Genomic DNA, 16,644 nt, shown 5'->3' with positions numbered 1-16,644 from the left:
TAACATCACACGACTTTCCTTGTCCTATTGAATAATTTGGGTGTTCTTCTGCCGTAACTTTTTCAATATTTATAACCGTTTAGTCAGTACAGCTGGAAAACGCCAAAAAGCGATCGAAATACCGCCAACCCTAGCACCGATCTTAACCAAAAGTTTCGTGTCGCATCCTTGTCACATTTGACATCTAAATACCAAATTTCAAGTCTCTAACTCTTACCGTTCTTGAGATATTTTGTTTACAGACAGACACACACACGGATTTAAGCCCTAGGGACCTCAAAACGTGTTTTGGCACCAAAAACTGACCACTGAAAATTTTGCCCGAATACATTACTTTTCTTCCTATAGGATAAGGAAAGTAAAAAGGGGAGGTGAGCGAAGAATAGGTTAGGGAGGGAGAGAGAGGGGGCTAATAAAGAACAAATAGGAAACAGAAGAGAGAGAGAGAGAGAGAGAGAGGGAAATATTTCATCGCCCATTACTTACACATAATTTAAAATTTGTTTTTTGCTGCTTCATAAGAGAGAGAGAGAAATTTAGTTAGAGAGAATGAGAGAGAGGGAGGCTGAGACAAAGGAAAAGAGAGAGAGAGAGAGAGAATGAGAGAGAGAGAGAGAATGAGAGAGAGGGAGGCTGAGACAAAGGAAAAGAGAGAGAGAGAAAGTGACAGCGAGTATGCAACGAGGGAGGATCAGTTGGAGACCGAGAGTAGCGAACGAGCTGCTCCGAATAAAAGGTACTTTTTCCTCCCTCTTCTTTCTTTATTCTTTTCTTTCTTCTTCCTTCTTCTTAATTTTTCCTTTCTTCCTCCTTCTTCTTTTCCTTCTTCTTTGTGATATTCATTTCGAATATTGGCGACCATCCTTGCTATGGTGACTTTATTGACGGCTGCTCTGAACAGTTCAGTAGTTGTTATGGAGAGTTGTTCTGTTCAGGTAGAACCCCGACTTTATGAACCTCGGTCATCTGAACCCTCGGTTATATGAACTCGAAAATCCGAGCTGTTTATTTATTTTTTACTCAAAATCATATTTTTTTTCTGATAATGCAAACAAAAATTTCCGATTTTTCATATAAACCTCACAGAAATTGTAAACAATAATGCTAATATGAACATAATTATTTGGTCTTTTAGTTACATAATATGTCACTAAAAGGACAAAGAAAAATGATAAATAAGCTTTGACTGTCGAAAATTTGCAATGTTTTCTCTGTTTTCTAATGTAACCCCGATTTTATGAACTACCCTTGGTCCCAGTTAGTTCATGAAATCGGGGTACTTTTTTTTTTTTTTTTCAATATTCATAACAGTTTAGTCAGTACAGCTGGAAAACGCCAAAAAGCGATCGAAATTCCGCCAAACGCAGCACCGATCTTAACCAAAAGTTTCGTGTCGCATTCTTGTCATATTTGACAGATCACAGCTGCATACCAAATTTCAAGTCTCTAACTCTAACTCTTACTCGAGATAGGTATTTTGTTTACAGACAGACACACACGGACCAATGGCTGAAACTTTGGATTTAGGCTCTAGGGACCTCAATACGTGTTTTGGCACCAAAAACTGACCACTGAAAATTTTGCCCGAATACATTACTTTCCTTCCTATAGGATAAGGAGAGTAAAAAGGGGAGGCGAGCGAAGAATAGGTTAAGGAGGGAGGGAGGGAGAGAGAGAGAGAGAGGGGGGGGCTAATAAAGAACAAATAGGAAACAGGAGAGAGAGAGGGAAATATTTCATCGCCCATTACTTACACATAATTTAAAATTTGTTTTTTGCTGCTTCATAAGAGAGAGAGAGAGAAATTTAGTTAGAGAGAATGAGAGAGAGAGAGGGGGCTGAGACAAAGGAAGAGAAGAGAGAGAGGGAGGGAGGGAGATTTGTTCTCTGGAATGTCTTATACGTACGAGTATTTGAATTTATGAAGGCAAAGTTCGGTAGATATAGGTAAGGCTCTTGACAGGATAGGGTAGGCAGGTGGGACACTTGGACTGGCTGGGGGACTTTTAACAGGGACGAGCCTGAAATTAATCTTATTAAAAAAAAAAAAATAGAAAAGGTTGAGTGCGAAGGGCATCGTAAATTTTTTGTAGCCAAAACCAAATGTCAGCCTCAGTGGCGTAGCGTGGTCTAAAGTCAAGTGTAAGGCGTGTAGGGCAATAATTTCCATCACCATGCACATGACTACATAAGTCATGCACATGCTTCTTCATAAATATTTAAAGTCAATATTTAAGGGTATTTGAGTAAATTTTGAGTGTATGGCCGCCATATCTACAATGAACCAGTGGTTCTGCCGCATGGGGTATGACACGGATCTCGTGTGGTCACGCATCGATGACGTGATAGTCAAGACAGTCCTGTCCGCGCATCCAAACATCAAGACCATGTACAACTCGGTGTTCCCGCGACACAACTACATGACGGCCTGCTTCCAACTGCTTGGCTTTGATATCCTGCTGGACGACACTCTCAATCCTTACGTCCTGGAGGTGAATCATTCGCCTAGCTTCTACACAGACACGGAAATCGACGTTGAGATCAAGGAGCAAGTCCTGCGGGATACGTTCGTCCTGTGCAACCTGAACTCTTCCATTAAGAGGAAAGTCCTTCAGGAGGAAAGACTGGAGGCGCAGCGACGTCTGTTCAAACGCCCGGAGAGAGAGGAGGATGAGGAGGAGAGGCAGACATGCAAGGAAGGGCAGTGGGCATGGGAGCGCGCCCATATGGGGAACTTCCGCCTTCTGTACCCGTGTCAGGACGGGGACAAGTACGACTCCATGTGTCGCGCGATAGAGTCCGCCTCCTACTACAAGGACACGTTCTCGTCCAACATGCGCTCCATGCTGGGCCGCGCGCACCGGCAGGATATGGACATGCGGCGCGATAACCAGGGCGTCACACCGCGCCCGTCGAAAGACACGCTGGATTCTATCTACGGGAAGAAGAGACGATCCAACTGCTTGGCTTTGATATCCTGCTGGACGACACTCTCAATCCTTACGTCCTGGAGGTGAATCATTCGCCTAGCTTCTACACAGACACGGAAATCGACGTTGAGATCAAGGAGCAAGTCCTGCGGGATACGTTCGTCCTGTGCAACCTGAACTCTTCCATTAAGAGGAAAGTCCTTCAGGAGGAAAGACTGGAGGCGCAGCGACGTCTGTTCAAACGCCCGGAGAGAGAGGAGGATGAGGAGGAGAGGCAGACATGCAAGGAAGGGCAGTGGGCATGGGAGCGCGCCCATATGGGGAACTTCCGCCTTCTGTACCCGTGTCAGGACGGGGACAAGTACGACTCCATGTGTCGCGCGATAGAGTCCGCCTCCTACTACAAGGACACGTTCTCGTCCAACATGCGCTCCATGCTGGGCCGCGCGCACCGGCAGGATATGGACATGCGGCGCGATAACCAGGGCGTCACACCGCGCCCGTCGAAAGACACGCTGGATTCTATCTACGGGAAGAAGAGACGGAAACCGTGCGACGATGTCGCTCTTATGAAAAAGGCAAGTGTGAGAACGAATAAGACCAAGGTAGTCAAATCCGTGCAGACCAAACGGAAAGTTGAAACCCCTCGGGACAGTTACAACCGAAAAGACGTCGAAAACAAAGCCAAGCAGCTTAAATTGCCCAAAGTACTTGTGACTGACAAACCCAAATCGGCAATCCAGGTTAAAGTGCCGAAAATTGCTCAGAAACCAGCCAAGAAGCCTGTGAAACCAACACGTATACCTCTCAAGCCAGCTAATATTCCTAAACCAACCAGCGTTCCTGCTAAGGCAGCCAACATTCCTGCTAAATCAACCAGTATTTCTGCTAAACCAACCAACAATTCTGCCAAACCAGCAAATATAATTTTCAAGCTAGTCACCATTCCATCCAAATCCGACAATCCTAAGCCAACAAAACCAACAGTTACCAAAGGCCAACGTCGCTCCAAAGCGCCCCCTGAAGCCAACATTGATCCCGTAGAAGAAATTCACCGTCTGACTGAATGGAAAAAACGGGTAACCTTTGTGGAGTCGATGGATATTAAGCGATTCATCTATTTCTGTTTTAAGAAGACCAATAACTTGAGCGATCGGGACTTGCTGTTGCACCGTTACTTGGAAGTCAAAGTGTGAAATAAGTTCTTCCTTGGAAGTTAGAGTGTTAAATGCACCGATACTTGGAAGTCGAAGTGTGAAATGAGTTGTTCCTTGGAAGTTAAAGTGTTAAATGAGTTGTTCCTGGGAAGTTAAAGTGTGATATAATTTGTTACTTGGAAGTCGAAATGCACCGATACTTGGAAGTCAAAGTGTGAAATGAGTTGTTCCTTGGAAGTTAAAGTGTTAAATGAGTTGTTCCTTGGAAGTTAAAGTGTTAAATGAGTTGTTCCTGGGAAGTTAAAGTGTGATATAAGTTGTTACTTGGAAGTCGAAATGCACCGATACTTGGAAGCCAAAGTGTGAAATGAGTTGTTCCTTGGAAGTTAAAGTGTTAAATGAGTTGTTCCTTGGAAGTTAAAGTGTTAAATGAGTTGTTCCTGGGAAGTTAAAGTGTGATATAAGTTGTTACTTGGAAGTTAAAGTGTTAAATGAGTTGTTCCTGGGAAGTTAAAGTGTGATATAAGTTGTTACTTGGAAGTAAAAGTTTTAAATGCAGCGGTACTTGGAAGTCAAAGTGTGAAATTTGTTGCTGTTATGTGGTGAAAAACTGTCGAATTTGCAAGAAATTTGAAAATAAAACTTTGAAATGGATATTGTCCTTTCTTTCATCTTTTCTAAGGTGACTGTCCAAATTAGTAGGAGAAAAAAATACAATAATATTGGGGGAAAAAAATCTTGGACATTTAGTTTTATTTTATTTATTATTTATTTTGTCTTCGTCTCCGTGTTCTTCTTAAATCGATCTGGGCTCAAAACTATGTACCTACCTAAGTAAATTCATTAATTATTTTGGACTATAATTTTTCCCCCTGTTTGTTTCAGATTCAAAATTTCGTCCTATTTTTCATTAACCTACACACGAAAAGTCACAGAAGTTTGGACATTTTGGTCCGGAGACTTCTGCGGACCTCTGTAAGTGGGAATTTGTAGGAAAGCAATGACAGATTCCTCTTTCTCCAGACCAGTGTTCACAATTACCTCATCTATAAGTGGGAATAGGAAAATGGCAACCTCTCTAAGTGGGACACTTTTTAACTGGGAAACCTGGATAAGTAGGAAAAAAATTGTCGGTCCCTTGGATTCCCACTTGGACAGGTTTGACTGTAATACTTTCACTTTACAAAGTAGAACCACTCAAAATAGGATACAATTCCGGACTCTTGATACAATATTATTATAAAAACGTAGCACGGATCTCACAATAAATCGTCTGAATTTCTACTGATAACTCAAATCCGAAGATACCTACAAGCAGGTACGAAATTATCTTAGTGATAAGGATAATAAAATTGCTAGGCTCCTATAACTATTATTTTAGGGCGTCCATTTTACTGATAACAAATAGGGGGCTTAGGGCTCTGTCATTGAACTTCGAGTAGGTATACATACACAAGCGACGATTTTGGCCCCACCTCTATGGCCGAGAGGTAAGCACTGATTCTCAATCCGGGGGTGCTGTGTTCGAATCCCAGCAGGGGGAAATTTTGGGACCAAACTTAAAAAAAGAAGAGTTTAACGTCTCCGTATGTAAGTTTTTTTTTTTTTATAGTGACGGGTGGTATACCTAGCCTCCGGCGGCCAACCATATGGGTAATCGCGTGCTGTTGGCTTTTTCTTGGCCATATGGTTCCCCATCCGGATAAGTCGCGGGTTCAACTCCCGTCCAGCGCGGATTTTATCCTAATCAGATAAGGTTCTTTCTCGGAACAGTTCGGAACCTGTCTTCCTTGTCTCTTCGATTTCAAGACGGAAAGTCCTCCGTGTATCAAATTTAATGAATATTGACTTCCAAATCTTACAGTATCCATGGGCCACAAGATATGGCAGAGCAACATATAATCTGACAATTTTCTCTTCCACACCTTTAGTCATCAACAATCGTTTTAACATGATCCCATAGTCCCGGGCCTTAAAATCATTTAACGGTAGGGTACCGGTGAAATATGAATGTTAATAAGACAGGATGTGCAGGTCAGATAGGGGAAACAAGAAGGCTTCAGGTTGTGGTTATAAACAAGGCTCGGTTAGGCTTGAAAAATGTTTAAAATAAAAGAAAGTAAAAAAAAAAAAAAAAAAACGAGAAAAATGTGTAGATTTATTTTCATTTTTCAGATTCTGGTTGTGTAATGAATGGGCTAGGCTGTGTAATGAAATGGTAATCTATGCAACTTGTGGGGTAGTTTACCACTTTAATGCCAAACTGTACAAACAAAAAACTAGCACTAGAAGCCTATCGTAGTCCAGTGTGGACATTTTCACTCAAGGAATGTTCCGAGAACGAACCTTATCTGTTTAGAATAAATTTCTCCCCCGATGGGAATCGAACCCATGAGGGGCAGACCCTTGACTAGTCGTATTTTTCATGAATCTATACACCATAAGCCACAGAGCTTTCGGCTTTTTCAGCTGGACTACATGGGGGGATTGAATTGCCAGTACCTCCCAGAGACCAAAGCATCGTCTTATGTAGCCAAAGAGTTGCCCGGACACCCACACCTGGGAGCGGCGGAACTGTTTGGTCCTCAGACAGTTCTGTCCGTACCAGTCTAGATTGTATAGAGTGGCGATTGAGCTCTGGTAGGTGAGGACGCCGTCGTATTGTCCTGGAACATACGAGGGGTAATAGAAAGGAAAATATTGAAAGTGATTTAGTGAACTTTATAACCACTGAAAGGCCAATATTGAGGGAATTGCCTTTTTTATATGTTTGATAGAGGGAACTGTAACTGCTTAGGTCTTATCGTCTCGAAATCAAACTTCAAAGAGAGAAGAAAGACAGGATAGAAGAAAGCCAGCCGTTCCGAGAACGAACCGGCGATATATGTATTTGGAAAAATCCTACAATGCTGCAGTGAGCACCAAAGTTGTGATATAGTAACACAAAGAAAGACATTCATTTAAATAAAACCTGGTTATTTTAAGAAGATTTGTAAAGGTGTTTGTATATGATGTAGTAACTACATATTTGGTAACCCTGTGTCTAGTCCCTACAGGCAGTTTTGAAAAAAAAAATAATAATAAAAAATAAAAAGTTCCGAGCCTGAGCAGCCTACGGCGGCCAATTTTCGGTCGAAAATTTCCTATCTTAAAATACTCCCCATGCAATGATGGATCATTTTAAAAGTGTCAAAAAATTGAACTTTTTTTGAACCAATGAGAGGGTAGGTACTTTTCGTTAGTCGTACAGTGTGGCACAAATAAAACCTGGTTATTTTAAGAAGATTTGTAAAGGTGTTTGTATATGACTATATGATGTAATAACTACATTATTTGGTAACCCTGTGCCTAGTACCTACAGGCAGTTTTTTTATGGCAAGGAATGGTCCACACTTACCAAAGTTGTACATGTAGTCGCCAACCTTGCTCACGTCTGTTTCCAAATCGACAAAGCCGTCTCCTATGATAACGCCCGACAAATCCACCACTGTCCGATTTCGCCGCAAAATCATCTCCCCCAGGGGCGGAATCTTGAACGCTGCGGCGCTGGTTCCGCCAATGTAAACAGACCTCTTGACGTCCGGGAAGAGGAGGAAGAATTGTGTGAGCGCGGCGTACAGCTCCTCTGAAGAAGAGGAATTGAGGAAGTAGTAAACATAGGGGAGCGAAAAGGGGACTTCATTATTCGTCTCAAATCCTTATTTTCTACGCTAAAAGAAAGTAAAAATACACAACACGTTTTGTAATTGACCGAACGATAGTGAGGTCTATGTTTTAACTCGACCGTTTTGCATTTGGTTTTGATGTTTGTCTGTCTGTGTGTTCCGCTATAACTCCCGATTGCCTGGTCTGATTTTGATGAAATTTGCTACACATCTTCATTAAATCAAGGCACGTCGCTGATTGAAATTGGGGGCCCCAAAGTTGAATGGGGCCCCCCGTTACGATCTTTCAAAACTTTACGATCCCCCAATACAGTTGCCACGCATATCAATACATATTCATATTATGCGTGGGGAGTCAAGATAGTAGACCCCTGACAATCTATCCACTAGGAGAGGATAACGCCGGAGGCGTTCTCTACCACTTGACCCTTAGAGCTTCATTATTATGTGGTCAAATTATCAAATAAATGAGGATAAAATTCCATACCTCGACTGGGATCGAACCCACGCCCTCCTGTTAACCAGGTGAGCGTCTTTAATAGAGAGAACTATTTTATTTATTTTTTTAAATAAATTTACCTAATGAGAAAAAAAGTATACCTACTGGGACAGAAGAAAGTCTTACCTGCTAGCATATCATAGTCGGTTACCATATAGGTCGGATCCAGGGTGTGACTAAATCCCACCCTCGTATTATCTACCATGAGTATATTAGCATACTGGGTGAGATCATTGTCATTTACTCTGACAACTCCATCTTCGCCTGTCATGAACGGGAACATGTTCTCCTGTAGGGCACCCCGTAGTGTGGATAAACCCCTGCCCCCTTGCGGAGAAAAAAGAAAGTATTTAGATTACCTAACCATTCTAAACCCCTGCCCCCTGGCGGAGAAAAAAGAAAGCATTTTGATTACCTAACCATTCTAAACCCCTGCCCCCTGGCGGAGAAATAAGAAAGTATTTTGATTAGCCTTTTTTTACAATAAAATAGCTGTATTTTCCTTTCGGAAACAAAACGACTTCCCCCCTTCAAGATTGCTTATGGTGGATTTCACCAATGACTTAATGAGAGATTTCACTAATGGGAGAATTTTTAACCATCCAAAAGGGAGTTTCTAGAGTGCCGCGTCTGCAATAAAGATAAGCGCTAGGTCGGGGGTTCGATTCCCGCCCGGGACAAACTTTATTTGTACAGGGCTCTTACCTTGTAGCCAAAGGGCCAAGGGCTCCGTTTTCCACGACGCACAGTTCCGCTTGGGCATAAACCAGAAGTGAAGATGCGTCCCCCTCGCTTCGTCTATGGTGAAGAACCCCGAGTACCCCGCCTCTGGGACACCCGGTATAAAGTCGGTCACGTGACTCTGGGACTGAGCCTCCCTGTAGTTACCGGAGGAGAGGAGGGGGGTGAGGTAGAGAGGGGTGGGGGAGGAGAGGATGAATGGGAGGAGGGAGAGGAGGAAAAGGCATACAGGGTGGACCAGACACATGGTGGCCATTCTGTTTGAGTCAAGGTGGTGGATTTCAAAGAAGAAACAATAGATACACCCTTAAGGCCTGTTCCAACTTGTGAGATTTTTTCCGAATGTCCTGCAGCACTAGCAATGTAATTTAAATGAGTGGGGCAACCTCCGTGGCCGAGGGGGTATCAACTAGGCTTGCACGCAGGAGGTCCGGGTTCGATTCCCGGCGGGGCCGAGGTTTTTTTCGGCTCTGTGCTTGGAGTTCGGGGTACACTCAGCCTCGTGAGGACAACTGAGTAGCTACTTTAATCGAGTAGCGACCAGTGGCGGCATTACAAGTCGAAGGGACGAGCGATAATAAAAAAATATGATGATTGAGTAAATGAAAGACTTGTAATACTGTGATACACACAAAGTTGTGAGAAAGCTCTCTCTGACGAGCGATAATAAAAAAATATCATGATTGAGTAAATGAAAGACTTGTAATACTGTGATACCCACAAAGTTGTGAGAAAGCTCTCTCGCTTTAACACAAAGATTCATGATTTGATTTGTAATTTTGTAATTTAAATGAGTGTTCCTACTTTCTCACTAGTTCACTACCTACGAAAGACACGATTTTTTTTTCCGAACAACAAGTATTTCTGACACGATTTTTTTTCCGAACGACACGTATTTCTGTATACACTCTTGATCGCAGTCGATTTACACCTTTGCAACACTTCTCAAGTTTCAACTAAAAATATTTTGCTTTTTTCCCGAGGAGGAAAAAAACACCGATTTACGTAGGGTGTATCTGTACAAACATAAAGTGTTCACAAAAAAATATTCTACTTCAGTCGAACCTGTCTAAGTGGAAAACCTGGATAACTGGGAAAAAAAAATCGTGGCCCCTTCATTTTTTACTAAAAAAACCCGTTTTAATGGGAAAATTACACTCTTGATCGCAGTCGATTTACACCTTTGCAACACTTCTCAAGTTTCAACTAAAAATATTTTGCTTTTTCCTGAGGAGGAAAAAAACACCGATTTACGTAGGGTGTATCTGTACAAACATAAAGTGTTCACAAAAAATTATTCTACTTCAGTCGAACCTGTCTAAGTGGGAAACCTGGGTAACTGGGAAAAAAATCGTGGCCCCTTCATTTTTTACTAAAAAAAAACCTGTTTGAATGGGAAAATCGAGCCTCTATAAGTGGGACTAACTTTTCCTAGATACCCGGTCCGGAGCCTCTGTAAGTGGGAAAGGTTGCCCTTTTCCTAGGTCCGGAGAAGAATTGTGTGAGCGCGGCGTACAGCTCCTCTGAAGAAGAGGAATTGAGGAAGTAATAAACATAGGGGAGCAAAAAGGGGACTTCATTATTCGTCTCAAATCCTTATTTTCTACGCTAAAAAATACACAACACGTTTTGTAATTGACCGAACACATGAAATCGGGGTTTTACTTTAGTTTGTTGGAAACTTTTGTTGCTTTTCAAGTTGTAGGCATTTAAACTGATGGACTATCCTTGTGGCATTTTATTTTCATCTTTATTTATGCTATATAGTTATCCTGGTTCATGAAAAATTCCTTCTCCTAACATCTTTTTTTTTTTTTATGCTATATAGTTATCCTGGTTCATGAAAAATTCCTTCTCCTAACATTCCTTGGATTCTTCATTTCAGCCCCAACATTGGCTCCATCACCATTCTAAGTGACACCAGTCTCCCTCCAATAGAGCAGAGTTCCACCTCTCTCATTACTGGCGACAGCGATCTATCCAGTAAGAAGTCCCGAGTCCGAGTCGTAGCTACCATATGTTTAGACCTCTGTAGTTACGAACTGGTAGGCCGGGTGGCGCGACAATGCGGTATGACGGTCGTGGACGACAAAAGCCTGTGGGACGTCCTTTGGTCTGACCCTTGTATTGGACCGGACACTCACCGGCGTATGAAGCGGTTCCAACGGACAAATCATTTCCCCCTCATCATGGAGCTCTGTCGGAAGAATCTGCTTGCGAAGAATCTGAACCAGATGAAGATTCAGTACCCGAATGATTATAATTTCTTCCCACAGACGTGGATCTTGCCCCGGGACAACCGCGAGGTGCATGCGTTCCTGACCAGCAAGAAGGCCACCGTCATTGTGAAGCCGGATAACGGGAGTAACGGCCTCGGGATCTCCCTCATCCGGAACCTCAGACATCTAAGCCAGGAACAAAACAGGAACTATATATGTCAGGAGTACATCGCGAACCCGTTCCTTATCGACGGGCTCAAGTTCGATATGCGGGTGTACACGCTGATAACGTCGTTTGATCCGATGCGGATCTATGTCCACAAGGATGGGATCGTGAGGTTCGCCACGGTGAAGTACGAGCGTCCAAAGCAGGGGAACCTCACGAACAAGTACATGCACTTGACTAATTATTCCGTCAACAAGCACTCCATCTCCTTCATCCATGACGAGGAGGTTGGGAGCAAGCGGAAGATATCGACCATCAACCAGTGGTTCTGCCGCATGGGGTATGACACAGACCTCGTGTGGTCACGCATCGATGACGTGATAGTCAAGACAGTCCTGTCCGCGCATCCAAACATCAAGACCATGTACAACTCGGTGTTCCCGCGACACAACTACATGACGGCCTGCTTCCAACTGCTTGGCTTTGATATCCTGCTGGACGACACTCTCAATCCTTACGTCCTGGAGGTGAATCATTCGCCTAGCTTCTACACAGACACGGAAATCGACGTTGAGATCAAGGAGCAAGTCCTGCGGGATACGTTCATCCTGTGCAACCTGAACAGTTCAATCAAAAGGAAAGTCCTTCAGGAGGAGAGACTGGAGGTGCAGCGACGTCTGTTCAAGCGCCCGGAGAGGGAGGAGGATGAGGAGGACAGGCAAGGATGCAAGGAAAGGCAATGGGCATGGGAGCGCGCCCATATGGGCAACTTCCGCCTCCTGTACCCGTGTCAGGACGGGGACAAGTACGACTCTATGTGTCGCGCGATAGAGTCCGCCTCCTACTACAAGGACACGTTCTCGTCCAACATGCGCTCCATGCTGGGCCGCGCGCACCGGCAGGATATCGACATGCGGCGCGACAACCATGGCGTGACCCCCCGGCCGTCGAAAGACACGCTGGATTCTATCTACGGGAAGAAGAGACGGAAACCCGGCGACGATGTTGCTCTTATGAAAAAGCCAAGTGTGAGAACAAATAAGACCAAGGTAGTCAAACCCGTGCAGACCAAACGGAAAGTTGAAACCCCTCGGGACAGTTACAACCGAAAAGACGTCGAAGACAAAGCCAAGCAGCTTAATGTGCCCAAAGTACTTGTGGATGACAAACCCAAACCGGCAATCCAGGTTAAAGTGCCGAAAATTGCTCAGAAACCAGCCAAGAAGCCTGTGAAACCAACACATGTACCTCTCAAGCCAGCTAATAGTCCTAAACCAACCAGCGTTCCTGCTAAGGCAGCCAACATTCCTGCTAAATCAACCAGTATTCCTGCTAAACCAACCAACAATTCTGCCAAACCAGCAAATATAATTTCCAAGCTAGTCACCATTCCGTCAAAATCCGTCAATCCTAAGCCAACAAAACCAGCAGTTGCCAAAGGCCAACGTCGCTCCAAAGCGCCCCCTGAAGCCAACATTGATCCCGCAGAAGAAATTCACCGTCTGACTGAATGGAAAAAACGGGTGACCTTTGTGGAGTCGATGGATATTAAGCGACTCATCTATTTCTGTTTTAAGACGACCAATAACTTGAGCGATCGGGACTTGCTGTTGCACCGTTACTTGGAAGTCAAAGTGTGAAATAAGTTCTTCCTTGGAAGTTAGAGTGCTAAATGCACCGATACTTAGAAGTCGAAGTGTGAAATGAGTTGTTCCTTGGAAGTTAAAGTGTTAAATGAGTTGTTCCTGGGAAGTTAAAGTGTGATATAAGTTTTTACTTGGAATTCGAAATGCACTTGGAAGTCAAAGTGTGAAATGAGTTGTTCCTTGGAAGTTAAAGTGTTAAATGAGTTGTTCCTGGGAAGTTAAAGTGTGATATAAGTTTTTACTTGGAATTCGAAATGCACTTGGAAGTCAAAGTGTGAAATGAGTTGTTCCTTGGAAGTTAAAGTGTTAAATGAGTTGTTCCTGGGAAGTTAAAGTGTGATATAAGTTGTTACTTGGAAGTAAAAGTTTTAAATGCAGCGGTACTTGGAAGTCAAAGTGTGAAATTTGTTGCTGTTATGTGGTGAAAAACTGTCGAATTTGCAAGAAATTTGAAAATAAAACTTTGAAATGGATATTGTCCTTTCTTTCATCTTTTCTAAGGTGACTGTCCAAATTAGTAGGAGAAAAAAATACAATAATATTGGGAAAAAAAATCTTGGACATTTAGTTTTATTTTATTTATTATTTATTTTGTCTTCGTCTCCGTGTTCTTCTTAGATCGATCTGGGCTCAAAACTATGTACCTACCTAAGTAAATTCATTAATTATTTTGGACTATAATTTTTCCCCCTGTTTGTTTCAGATTCAAAATTTCGTCCTATTTTTCATTAACCTACACACGAAAAGTCACAGAAGTTTGGACATTTTCACTCAAGGAATGTTCCGAGAACGAACCTTATCTGTTTAGAATAAATTTCTCCCCCGATGGGAATCGAACCCATGAGGAGCAGACCCTTGACTAGTCGTATTTTTCATGAATCTATACGCCATAAGCCACAGAGCTTTCGGCTTTTTCAGCTGGACTACATGGGGGGACTGAATTGCCAGTACCTCCCAGAGACCAAAGCATCGTCTTATGTAGCCAAAGAGTTGCCCGGACACCCACACCTGGGAGCGGCGGAACTGTTTGGTCCTTAGACAGTTCTGTCCGTACCAGTCTAAATTGTATAGAGTGGCGATTGAGCTCTGGTAGGTGAGGATGCCGTCGTATTGTCCTGGAACATACGAGGGGTAATAGAAAGGAAAATATTGAAAGTGATTTAGTGAACTTTATAGCCACTGAAATTGAGGGAATTAGGGAATTGCCTTTTTTATAGGTTTGACAGAGGGAACTGTAACTGCTTAGGTATTATCGTCCCGAAATCAAAGAGAGAAGGAAGACAGGATAGGAGAAAAATTTGTTTCTGCGCATTTCTTTCTGCTCCTCCGCAAGCGTGCTTGCATACTGGCGCTACCTAGCGGACGAAAAAAACAACTGCGTAAAGTCTGACGTCACACATCTTTGAACTCTTTCATTAGAACGGAAAATAAAAATTGAATTTTCGACTTTATACAGTTATTTTTTCGGAGTTTTGACCTCGGATTTGGATTTTTCACAACTTTGTACGTAGGAATCGACCTTTTATTTATAATTTTTACCCATTTGCAACTGCTCCATTGCCCTCTTTTTACTTTTTCTTTTGTGCTATCACTCTAAAAGAGGGGAACTTGTGAAAGGACCCGGCCTGAAAAACACCTTACCGTGGTATTTGAGGAGCGGAATTCTCTTGTTCAAAATGTACTCCAGCCGATCTTTGGGCCGTTTACCCGAAAAAGTTGTGAAAAATCCAAATCTGAGGTCAAAATTCCGAAAAAATAACTGTCGAGGGTCAAAAATTCAATTTTCATTTTCCGTTCTGAAAAACATCTTACCGTGGTATTTGAGGAGCGGAATTCTCTTGTTCAAAATGTACTCCAGCCGATCTTTGGGCCGTTTACCCAGGTATATTCCGAAGAACTTCTCAGCCGGACCATAGATCACTGTATAGGGTAGCTGCCCCACATGTAGCTTGGCTCGGATCTCAGGCAACTCGATGAAATCCAGCCAATGGTCGTGAAAGCGAAATGCTTGCATGATGTCCTGCTGATCCATGTTTTTGAATCCTGGAAGTGCCAGCCTAGTTAGCTTGGTTGGTAGAGCGTCTGCCTTGTAAGCGCTAGGCCGCGGGTTCGATTCCCGCCCGGGTCTGATTTTATCCTGAACGGATAAGGTTCGTTCTCGGATCGGCTGGCTTTCTCCTAGCGATGAAATCCAGCCAATGGTCGCGAAAGCGAAATGCTTGCATGATGTCCTGCTGATCCATGTTTTTGAATCCTGGAAGTGCCAGCCTGGTTAGTTCGGTTGGTAGAGCGTCTGCCTTGTAAGTGCTAGGCCGCGGGTTCGATTCCCGCCCGGGTCGGATTTTATCCTGAACGGAATTCTCTTGTTCAAAATGTACTCCAGCCGATCTCTGGGCCGTTTACCCAGGTATATTCCGAAGAACTTCTCAGCCGGACCATAGATAACTGTATAGGGTAGCTGCCCCACATGTAGCTTGGCTCGGATCTCGGGCAACTCGATGAAATCCAGCCAATGGTCGTGAAAGCGAAATGCTTGCATTATGTCCTGCTGATCCATGTTTTTGAATCCTGAAAGTGCCAGCCTAGTTAGTTCGGTTGGTAGAGCGTCTGCCTTGCAAGCGCTCTAGGGTTCGATTCCCGCCCGGGTCGGATTTTTTCGAAAAAAAATGCAATTTTTTTTTTCATATTTTATATGATTCCTGATAACACGGGGAGTATTTTAAGATAGAAAATTGGCCGCCCCAGGCGGCTGATTTTTTTGACTTAGAAAATTTTTCAAAAGAAAAAAACTTCAATTTTTGGACACTTTTAAATGATCCTTTATTACATGAAAAATTTTCGATCAAAAATCGGCCGCCATAGGCGGCTCGGGAAAAAATTTTCACATTTTTTTTCTCAATTGTATGTTCTTCAAAGGTAATAGAAAGTCGTGTGATGTTCACACCCGATTTTTAAATAAACTCTACTCAGGTTGGTTTCCCGGCTCCACTCAGGTTGGGTTACATACCTATTCGCTTGTTAATTTCGTCGGAGATTCCTGCGATGAAATAATAGGTGGTCAGTTCACTGTTACCCGCCTTGGACGTTGCATGAAGTGCCTCCAATGTGTTACTCGTGTTACGAGCTACTGCTTTCTCAATCAGACCTGCAAATAAACACAAAAGTATGGGGTGGAGAGTTATGAAGAAGGAAAATCTGGTGTGAACATCACACGACTTTCTATTACACTTGCAAAATACGTATTTGAAAAGTAAAAAAAATGAAAATTCCCGAGCCTGAGCCGGAAAAAAAAAATGTGTCCAGTGTAGTGGGAACACTTTATTTAAATTATAATGCCTACATCTACAAGGACATTCGGAAAAAATCAGACGAAACTTACGGCAAGTGGGAACAGGCCTTAAAGGCGGCCGCTACAAAAACCTTTGAACCAATCAGAGGGCACTTTTCGTTAGTCGTACAGTGTGGCACAAATAAAACCTGGTTATTTTTTGAAGATTTGTAAAGGTGTTTGTATATGAAGATATGATGATGTACTATGGAATTAGTAACACTGTACACAAGTCCAGTTTTTTTTTTTTTTTTTTTTTTTTGTTTGTTCCAATTGTAGTTGGCTTGGTTGGT

The 16,644-nt window shown here is 43.0% G+C and overlaps 2 protein-coding genes across 5 annotated transcripts in view; one reads left to right on the top strand and one right to left on the bottom strand.

The window, feature by feature from the left end:
- The first annotated feature begins 657 nt into the window (after positions 1-657).
- Positions 658-13,017, top strand: LOC103516981 (tubulin polyglutamylase ttll6-like). Its single transcript, XM_008481977.2, has 2 exons — positions 658-736; positions 10,878-13,017. The coding sequence occupies exon 2, from the start codon at positions 11,065-11,067 to the stop codon at positions 13,015-13,017; it is 1,953 nt and encodes a 650-aa protein (XP_008480199.1). The 5' UTR covers positions 658-736; positions 10,878-11,064.
- The window catches only part of LOC103516979 (probable serine carboxypeptidase CPVL), a 14,192-nt gene continuing 2,357 nt past the window's right edge, over positions 4,810-16,644 (bottom strand). Inside the window, exons 3-7 of one of the 4 annotated variants that reach the window (XR_003393622.1) lie at positions 16,031-16,168; positions 15,398-15,591; positions 14,836-14,872; positions 13,757-14,138; positions 4,810-5,002 (exon numbers count right to left, since the gene is read on the bottom strand). Coding sequence is in view for 3 of the 4 variants with exons in the window: in XM_026829231.1 (XP_026685032.1) it covers positions 13,828-14,138; positions 14,836-14,872; positions 15,398-15,591; positions 16,031-16,168 (680 nt within the window). In the remaining variant the exon portion in view is untranslated. Of the gene's footprint in view, positions 5,003-13,619; positions 14,139-14,835; positions 15,067-15,397; positions 15,592-16,030; positions 16,169-16,644 lie in introns of those variants that run through there. The other 3 variants (XM_026829231.1, XM_026829232.1, XM_026829233.1) reach the window with 3 other exon arrangements.

This window comes from Diaphorina citri, unplaced genomic scaffold (genome assembly GCF_000475195.1).
Source record: "Diaphorina citri unplaced genomic scaffold, Diaci psyllid genome assembly version 1.1 scaffold1713, whole genome shotgun sequence".
In the NCBI taxonomy this organism is placed as follows: Eukaryota; Metazoa; Arthropoda; class Insecta; order Hemiptera; family Psyllidae; genus Diaphorina; species Diaphorina citri.
Note: the sequence above shows the minus strand (reverse complement) of the source record. Positions and strands in the feature narration are given on the sequence as shown.